This window comes from Rousettus aegyptiacus, unplaced genomic scaffold (assembly GCF_014176215.1).
Source record: "Rousettus aegyptiacus isolate mRouAeg1 unplaced genomic scaffold, mRouAeg1.p scaffold_m13_p_18, whole genome shotgun sequence".
Taxonomy (NCBI): domain Eukaryota; kingdom Metazoa; phylum Chordata; class Mammalia; order Chiroptera; family Pteropodidae; genus Rousettus; species Rousettus aegyptiacus.
Window position 1 is genome coordinate 1,915,830 of NW_023416293.1, and position 10,223 is coordinate 1,926,052.

A 10,223-nucleotide genomic window follows, 5' to 3' on the forward strand; every position below is an offset into this window, starting at 1 on the left:
TTATTATTTTCTGCTATCCAAGGTGGAGAAATATTTTCTAAATTATATTTATGTTTAGCTTTTGAAACATGATTTATGTCAAAACTTGTGTATATGGTATTTAGAATCTAAATTGAAATATCTTATTGTTTTTATATTTTTCTACAAGTAGATAAAAAACATTTGCATATCTTATTTGGTGACCTGGAACTAGTTGAAATGTAGATGCTTTATAAACGATCTTAACTACTGATATTATCTTGCATTTGTGAAGCATGAAATAGTTCCGTTTATTGACCAACTGTTATGTCACTGGGGAGAAATGAATTTTCACTGTGTGTTTTATGGTGCCCATTCAGTGACTTCAGCGTTCAAATAAATAATGCTTTAATGAGAAAAGCGATGGCTTGGTGATTTCACTGTGGGAATGAGTGTAAAGAGCTCTGGGCTGTGATCCCATCAAAGCACCTGACCGACTTTCAGGACCAAGACAGGCATCACTTCCCTGTGCCTGACTTGCCTCAGATACAAAGTAGATTAAGAAAATTGACTTTTACCGAAGGAGAATGAGAAGCAGTATTTGCCTCATGCTTTGAGACTTAGATGAATGTTGATATTTTTTTAAAATCCCACAGTATTTACATATTTATTGCGACTTCTCCATATTGGGGAAGAGGATGCCAAGAGACCGTGGAATGTTTGAAGGCATCATGGCAGCCTATTGTCCCTTTGTGTGACAATGAAAGCAGTAGATTTTCTTCAGGTCACCGACTCCAGTGTCATTCTTCGCAGGAGAAGCCGGGTGTATCAGGGCCTTGGTCTTTAAGGCAGATATCCGTTGGCACACTGCTAAAAGGAATTCCCCCTGAGTGGTACTTGAAGTCTAAGCTGGGGACCGTCCTGCTCAAAGGTTTTATTACCTTTGCATTAGCAAATGCTGCCAAAGTCACTCGCTGGTTGTCACCTCCTTTTCAGCATGCTAGTCTTTCCCTTGGGTGAAACAAGCTAGATTATAACTTACTTTGCCTCATTCACTTTTGCAGTAAAGAGATATATTTGTTTTCTTTGTTTTATCTTTTGAAGGGGAGGGATGTTTGGTTTCTGTTACTCTCCCTCTCCTATCAGTCCAAAGAGTCAGGTAGGGAGGGCAGAGAGGCCCAGCCCCCTAATCCGCTAGGCAGGGGTCCAGGGCCTAGGGAGGAGGTTTTAGATGTGCCTAGCAATTTAATACATTCTCACCACATTCCACACTGCGACTAACAGATGGAGGGCAGCACCAAACTTCCGTGTAAACAGGTAGGTCCATATCGGGTCGGAAATTTTAGCACCAGAAAGCCATCCTTTTAGGAGGAGGTGTCTTGCACGATGTACAGCCCAAGTGTTTACGCTATTGATAGAAATAATCGTCATAATAGACCGAAGGTTCGAGAAGCACTTCTGTGCTACCGCACGCAGCCTCTGTGGCTTCTGCCACAGGGCAGACTTCACTGTTCTTGTTCTACAGACCAGGACGCCGAAGCTACAGGATGAATTTTAATTGGAATATTTTAAACTGTCCTTGGTCTAACATGGTGAATATATTGTGATATTTTTCTATGAGAAAGGCACTCATCTATACCAACATTAAGTGGATATTCCCAGTATGACTTTGCTGTAGGTAAAGAAATGACGATGAATTTCTAGTGTTTTCGAATATGTCTACTGTAATTAGGGACTCTTTCTTTCCTTTTCTTTTCTTTTCTTTTCTTTTCTTTTCTTTTTTAAACAATGTTAACTTTATTTTCAAAGTTAGACCGACTTGACTTTTCCGTTAAGAGAACTGGGTCTGGTCCCAACACTGACATTAATTAGCTGGGTGACATTAACCAATTATTTATTTTTTGGTTATATAGTTTCTTCATCTTTTTTGGGGGGGAGGGTGCGGGGGAGAATCTTTCTGGAATTCATTTCATTTTAAGTTGGTTAATTGAGTTTTCTCCTAGAGAAAGCAGGTCTGAACTGCACCATTTTCTCTGTATCAATTCTGTAAAATCAGTTCTGAGTTTTGAATATCCGGTTTGCTGTTCTCTAATAGTTAAGTGCAGGGACTTATGCTTGATGATACTGATTCAAAATCTTTAGGTTACAATATACCATGCACATTCAGAATATATATACACACACACACATGCACATGCTGCTGTAACAGATGAGCAGTAGCGTAAACAACAGAAATGTGTCATCTCGCAGTTCCGGAGGTTAGAAGTCCAAAATCAAGGTGTTGGCAGGGTTGGTTCCTTCTGGTGGCTCTAAAGGAAGGCTTTGTTCCAGCCCAAGTGTTTACACTATTGATAGTGACCTACGGGTGGCTGTCTCCAAGGTCACATGGTGTTCTTTCTGTGTGCATGTCTCTGTGGTCCAATTTCCCCTTTTTATAAGGACACCAGTCATAGTGGCTTAGGGCCCACCCTAATGACCTTATTTTAATTTGATTACCTCTGTGAATACCCTGTCTCTAAATAGTCATATTCTGATGTACTAGGGGTGAGGACTTTAGCATATGAATTTGGGGAGGACACAACTCAACCCATAACACTCTCACTCTATATATCTATATATTTATTTGTATCTATCTCTATCCATATATGAATCTGTATCTATATCTATATATATCTATCTATACTTACGATATATGTATTTATACACACCATATTTGTGTATGCGCATATATATGGTTCAATATTTTATATATTTCTATTAAATCTTAAGGCATCTTAATACATAGATTTAAATAATCATTGAACCATCATTGGATAACAGACATTTCTGGAAAGTAGTATGTTTTGTCTGCACCAGAAATAATAGAACCACATCGTCTCATACCTGTTCTAGATTCTCAGAAGTGGTATTCTACCCTACTCTTGTTTCTGTTTTATGATGGAGGAATAGACCCTATTGTTAAAATGCCTTGTGGATAAACTAATGGAACCCATTAGTTTGTGGGCTTTAGTGAGTAATTATATATCAGTGTTGGTTCATTCGTTGCGACAATGAACCAACTGTAGTTTTACCTACTATACCTACGGGGACTTGGGTGGGAGGTATATGGGAGCTTGGTACTATCTTTGCAACTTTCTTATAGATATGAAGGTATTCTAAAGGGAAAAGTTTATTTAAATATTTAAAAACCATTTATAATATAAAATAGTGTCTGGGACGTATAAAATAGTTCATTATGCCATCTTTAGAATGACATAATTGTATTGTTTTTATGCCATTGCCCATATATCTTTTCGTACCTAAGAATGGATAAGACGTGGCCTCTAGAGGACAGTGTTGGGTCATAGAAAGATTTTCATAATCTGTCCAAGTTGAAAATGAACTTACTTTTTACTTTTGAACCACAAGATTTCTGTTTATTCATTATCCCTCACTTGGATGGCAGTGTGTTCCGCTTTGCAGCAGCCTATAGATTTCTTATTTTTCACTCAAAGAATAAATTTGTTAAAATCTCTTCCGTTGAGTTGGGATCTATGAGCCTTTTAATAGGTTTTTTTGAAAGAGAATGGAAATTTTACAGCTCTCGTAAACAGCCTGATGTGTAAGTTAAGATCAATGGTATTTTGTTCAGCCACCATCAAAGTCGAACCTATGGGCAGGAGTCTTCTTGCTCATTCTCATCTAATAGTGCCAGGTACCAAAAATTCTTTTTCCAGGTGTAATATTCTCTTAATTAGTGGTAGTAGAACAAAGATCATTGACCATCAAGGTATTTAATAACTATTACAGTGACTTGATCTATATTTTGGTCCTCGAGATAATGATTGGTCCCCTAACCTGATCCCTTACCCAGTGTTCCCTATCTCAGGGAAGAACATCACTCTATCCCATTTGTGCTAGTTAGCATCTTTTTTCCTAATCCTTGCCCATAATAGATACAGCACCGGGTCCTATTGATTTCACTTCTTAAATATTTCTTGAAACCATCCACTTCTCTCTCCATGGTCACCACTCTGGTCGAAGCCTTTAGGTTATTACTGCAGACACCGTCTCACCTGCAACCAGCGGAATCTTATAGACACAAATCAGTGAGACCTTCAGTGATTTCTTATTGGTCTTAGGATAAAAACCAAAGTCACTTTCATGACTATCAGGCCTTGAGAAGTCTGGTCCCCGTCTCGCCAGCGTCATCTGGAAACGTTCTCCTTGCTCCCTGTGCTCCAGCCTCCTGGCCTTCAACGCGTCCCACAGGGTCTCAGTGCGTGCGATTTCCTCCGCCTGGGAGCGCCGTCCCTGCTGTCTTTCTCTCATGATCTGCTACTCATCCTTCATAAATCAACTCAAGTGTGATTTCCTCGTGAATGCCTTTCCTGATCCTCTGGCCTGGGAATGCGCCTTTCCTTTCTTGTGCTTACACAAACACTCAGCTTTGTTGTTTTTTGGTTAATATGTGTCTCCACTACCAGAATAGAACTCTGCAAGCAGGGACCATGCCCAGGGACGCTGAATATCAAATCCCAGCTCTTGGCACAGGGCTTAGAAAAAGTAGCTGCTCAATGCATTTGGTGAATGAATAAGTGGCTATGTTTTATTGCATGTGCAGGTAGAGGAAGAAGAACCCACCGGATACATTCGATTTGAAAAATTTCTTCCAGTGATGACCAATATACTGCTGGAAAGAAGGTAAGACAGGAAGTGCAGTTGTTAAGGTAAAATATCGGTAAGAATTACATTGATTCCAAATCACTTGGCTTTTCCACTTTGTGTGTTGTGCTCAATCCGTATTTATCCCCAGATAGCATCCGTCGAACTTCCCATCATATTTCTGAACTGCTAGTTGGTACGTGCTTAGAAATACCAACCCCTTTAGTATTACTCTAATAAGCAAAGTGTGACTAAAGGGTAAATCAGCTACAAAAGCCATAAACCAGCCACATTCTTATTAACTTCTATTTTGAATTATTAATGTAAATAAGAATTAACCTTAATTATTTTTCTAGAGAAAGTACAGCGTTTGCTTCCTGTAGTTGTTTATTATAGGAATTTTGTTCCCAGATACATTGATTTCCATAACGATGTGAAAAAAAGCTAATAGATAACATCAAACATGCCGGGATTTTGAACTAAGTATTTCCTGTGGGTGTGGAGTGCTACCAACTTTCATATCTGGAAATCCTAAACGATTTCGGCGAGGGAAGTATTTTTTTTCTAGTATCTTAGCAGCTTTTGTTTTGTATTATGTGATCGTTTATCACGTAGAGACTGAGCTAAATACCATGGCATTTATTCCTTTCATTGCGTCATTAGATACAGACCAGTTCCAGAAGATATCCTTCTCCGTGCTTTTGAGGTACGTAAGCCCCAGATTTTATGTATATTTATATTTACATTAAAATTTCTTCATATAGATTTTATTCACCAAATGAAAAATACAATATCAATTTTTTCCCCTAGGTATTAGACCCAGCTAAACGTGGGTTTCTTTCTAAGGAAGAACTGATCAAGTATATGACCGAAGAAGGTAAGAGTGACTTATTATAACAGTGACTTATTTAAGTGATTAGTAAGTTAACAATTATGCAAAAATTCTAGGAGATACTTTAAAATCAGTCATTCTGGTTAAAAAGAGTTATTTACTATTCCTGTTATTTGGTTTTGAGGGTTTTTTTTTTTTTTTGTGGTGAATAAGAGGAAAAGGGTAGGTTAAGGAGAGATGAATTGTTGCCTTACAGAATTTTGTGAAGTATAATGATACTTCTATAAATTGCAGGTATTTCATTCACTTAGAGTGTTTCCAAAATAAAAGGTATGCCACATGGAAAAACATGAACTATCAATCACTATAAATCAGTGCCTGTTATTAGATTAAAGATTTAAATTGGAGTATATAAAAATTCCTTTTTAAAGAGCTTTTCAGGTGGTGAAATTACAGATAATACCGCTTCTATTGAATATGAATTTGCACAAAAAATGTTCAGTTTTTTTATGCTAATGGAACCATATATATTTGCTTTGAACTTGAACTACATCTGCACCTACACACAATTATATGTAATACCTACACACCTATCTATGCCAGCATATTTCCTTTAGGAATTCTTTTTGCTCAGGCTGATGTGTAAATTCGTTTTCTCTGAATGTCGGTAGCCTAAGGACATCCTGTTGTCCATTCTTACATTGGTCACCTCCCCTCCTCCCGTACAAAGTTAGAGTTCCATCTCCTTTGTTCAGCTCACTTGCTCACAGATTGAGTCCTGAGTGATTCAGAGCTGCTGGGCACGGGAGACAGAATCAGAAGTGCCCGCAATTCCGAGTAGGGGAGACTAAGGCTGTGTCTGCGCGCGCAACTGCTTTGACCATTCGCCTTGGTCCCCCACTAGGTGAGAATAAGGGGAGGAGGGTAGGGGCGACCTGACAGTCATAGCTGCCAGCCAAGGACTCTCATGACATTGTTAAAAGTCCCTTACAGATTAACTCTGATGGAAATGTTAGGACTTTCAAAGCATCAGCCTCTGAATTCTAAGGATTCATTTAAGAGAAGTAAATCTGGATTCTGTACGGCAATATGAATTTAGTCAAAGTGGTCGGACAAGTTCGATATCATTACTATGTCGAGGGGTACTGAGTTCAGTGAGAGGTAATGATACTAAAAACTGTTCCTTTCCTCAAGGATATTATATTATTATTAGGGGAAATAGAACTAACTTATAAAACAGTTCAATATAAGAAATATAAGACAATAGGGAAAAAATGTGTATCAGCCTGGAAAGCTTGGTCTGGGAAGATTTAAAGAGGAAATAAGCTGATAGCATTTATGTGGCTGAGGTACAGAGAATTGGGGTAAAATCTTACGTATTATAGCACCTCCACACACAGTAAGTCTCAGCAAAGGTTTGTCGAATTAATGAACGAGTAGATGAATGAAGAATGGCTGAAGGCGCCGATGAGAGGAAGACATGGATTGATAAAACAGCGTGAACACAAACTGGGAGGTAGGAAGGCGCATATTTGGAGAGCCTGTGAGAAGACGGGGCCCAGAGGGGCTTGTCGGCAAACAGTAGAACCGAGCGTAGGTAGGTTTACTGGGAGGAGATCGTGAGGCCTGGGCTCAGGAGTCTCAGGTTCATCCTGTGGGCAGTGGAGAAGCACTGTCGGGTTTGAGCAGACGGACCACACAGTGCAAGAGGGAGTGTGGGAAAGTTGACCTGGCACCGATATGTTATTAGATGAGTGAGAAAGAGGTTATACCAGCGAGACCAGTTAGGAGACTATTTCAGTGTTTCGAAGGGACCCTAGTAGGGGCCTGCTCTGGCCGAGGCAGCGGGAGCGGGAGGAGGAGGTTGGTGCAGTGGGACTGTCTACAGCGGATCCACAGGTCGCGATGAGGAACCGAGTGCAGAGGATGAGGATGTGAGTGGAGTCGCCAGTAACGAGGCTTTGACCTGGACGGTGGGTGTTATGTTTTGTTCTCGACTGAACTAGGAAGTCACAGACAGACCGAGCTGGACACAGAGGCAGTTCAGCTTTTCACAATATCCACAGAATGTCAGTCAGTTTCAGATTACGCCTCAAAATGCCCAGGATGTCATATGGTAACCATAAAACGTCACACTGAATCGACTTCATGGAAGTCCACGTGTGTCCAGCCATGTTTATTATGTCAGGCAGTATTTAGCAGCAGGGAAGATCTCAAAAAATATTTTTAAACAAACACATGTTACTACTTATGTGCCAGACAACATTCTAAGTACTACTGAAATAACAACACTTTTAACCCTCATAACGACCCTATAACAGGATAGTATTTTCATCACCTCCGTTTTACGGACTGAAAAACTGGGGCACAGAGAGGTTAAGCGACTTGCCCAGGATCTTGACGCTAATAAGACAGCTTAGCATTTGAACCCGGGCAGACTGGCTCCCAGACTCGTGCTTTTAAGCATCAAGCTATTTTCCTCCCATCCTTAATCAAATGCTGCATATCCCTTTCCTCACCCAAGGAAGCACTGTGACCCCCATCTGTAATTTACCAGGGGCCTTGTTCTGAGAGGCAGAGTTTGGTTGTTGAGTTCACGGACCCCGAGCTGGACTGCTGGCCTTCAGATCCTAGTCTTACCGCCCACTGGGGGCAAGGCCGCCTGGTTTCTTTGTGTGCCGGTGACCTCCGCTGTAAGAGGGGGTCACAGTGCTCACCTCGCATGAGGTGGTTGGGAGGTTAACTTAGTTAATGCATATGAAGCACTTCGATCAGTGCCTGGCACACAGCGCATCTCAATAATAAATGTTTGTTCTTAGTGTTCTTTCAAGGACTTACATGGTACCCATCAAAGTTCATTGGCAGTGGATTTAATATTTAACAGTCAGGTATAAAAAAGATTGAGAATTTGTCTTTTTAGGCATTTTAGGCGTTCTTTCTTTTCTTAGGATGGGAACATGATTTCAGAAGAACTCAGTGCGTTCCCCATGGTTAATAGCACTCTCATCTTTGTCATCCAATCCCCACTCAGTCTCGGGATTACTAACTAAATGCCCATTTAGAGAGCGTTGTTCATAGCGGCAAGTGACCTAAGCTCAGAAAGGCAGGTGATCCTCAGGCTTTGGTAGCTTACCTGCTTAGGTACGACTCTTCACAGGTGAGGTGGCCATTTGGATATTTCTGTATTTTTGCTTTAATATCAGGCAGAGTTCTTTCTTAAATAATTGACCACCTTTGTAGCATTCTTCTTGAGTTTGCTTCTCGTCTTGGTGAAACCAGTATCCAAGATGGCCCTCAGCTGTTACCAGAATCCACCGAAAACCCAGAGATTTTCTGGTCAGCTTTTGGTTTCATTAGACAGCAGCACTGAGCCAAACTATAACAAAGGGGACTGTTTTGAAATGGTTGACGAGTGGTGTCTGTCGCTGGGTGCAGCTGGGATCTCCACACTGTCCAGACCTGAGTAGGGAATATTCAGAGATAGAATCGTTACAGTTGCACGTCCTCGTTAGCTGCTCTTCAGCAGTTTCGCGTAGCAACCGTCTATCCCCAAATACAATGTTTAGACTTCCTGTAAAACTGGACTTCAGGTTAATCCTTTGGCAATTTCAGTAGTTTTAATTTAAATAAATAAACAACCTTATCCACGATGTTGTACGGCTTCTGGTGTTTTGGCTGGAATGATTGCCGTAACTATGATTTCTGTAAATAAGTCCCAAATCTTCCAGGGGTACAACAGCTTCCTCTTTGAATCCCTGGACTGTCATGACTCTGTGACCCCCAAGGAGAGTAACTAGTGACCTAGTGGGGGCTGGTGGGGTTCCACGGCAGTTCAGCTGGCTAGTGGAAGGAGAAAGAAAGAAATCTGAAGGCTGTAAGTGGTGAATGTCTCTTCTTGGCCTTCCCAGGTGAGCCCTTTTCCCAGGAGGAAATGGAAGAAATGTTGTCTGCTGCGATCGACCCAGAATCAAATTCAATTCATTACAAGGACTACATAACCATGATGGTGGTAGATGAAAATTAAACTCGCTAAATACTTACTTTCTTATTGAAAGGATAATTTTGAAAACTGCTTGTCCTTGTTAATTTTACACTTTATCTTATAATTCCGACATATGCTAATTAATGCTTTATGACAACTATTTTAAGATATTTTGTTTTTTAAAAGATGATCATAATAATTAAAAAAACTTATTTGGTATGTCTTGCCATGTGGAATGACACATTACTAATTATTTTAAAACTATTCTTAAAATATTTTTAACATTATCAATGGGTTATTATTCATATGCTACTATAAAACCAGGTTACCTTCAAATTAAGCTGACAAAATGAGAAATGAGCAGGATAGCCCCTGGCTTGACGTGTAAAGACCGCGGGAGGGGCAGAGTGGCCACGAGCGGCGACGTGGGGGGAGCCGCTTTTCAAAACAACGGCACGCGCCCCGGCAACCGGAGTGCGGAAGGAGCGCTACCGAAACGCACCTTAATATCCGGCTCCTGATGAGTGCCACTTACAAATCTCATCCGAGACGATGATCACTTACTGTAAAAATTTAACTTTGCTGATCCAGCATGTCGCCGTTAATGGGACAGCTAAGGGAGCAGAGATAATTGAATCTAGAGAGAAGAGCACTGAATGGAAACCGATAATGCAAGGAAGTGGCCGTTCGGATCTTTAGACTTCTTACCTATTCAGGATACCTGCCGTGTGCATATTGTCCTGAACACTGAGGAAGAAGATTGAGAAATCGTACGTGGTGCAGGAGGTACGCTGTGCGAGAGAGCGG

General features: G+C 40.6%; 1 protein-coding gene across 1 annotated transcript in view; it reads left to right on the forward strand.

The window, feature by feature from the left end:
* Positions 1 to 9,635, forward strand: part of EFCAB2 (EF-hand calcium binding domain 2) — a 73,507-nt gene extending 63,872 nt beyond the window's left edge. Inside the window, exons 4-7 of the mRNA XM_016163474.2 lie at positions 4,562 to 4,641; positions 5,266 to 5,308; positions 5,413 to 5,479; positions 9,343 to 9,635. Coding sequence (XP_016018960.1) covers positions 4,562 to 4,641; positions 5,266 to 5,308; positions 5,413 to 5,479; positions 9,343 to 9,458 — 306 coding nt within the window. The 3' untranslated portion in view covers positions 9,459 to 9,635. The remainder of the gene's footprint in view (positions 1 to 4,561; positions 4,642 to 5,265; positions 5,309 to 5,412; positions 5,480 to 9,342) is intronic.
* Positions 9,636 to 10,223: the final 588 nt, after the last annotated feature.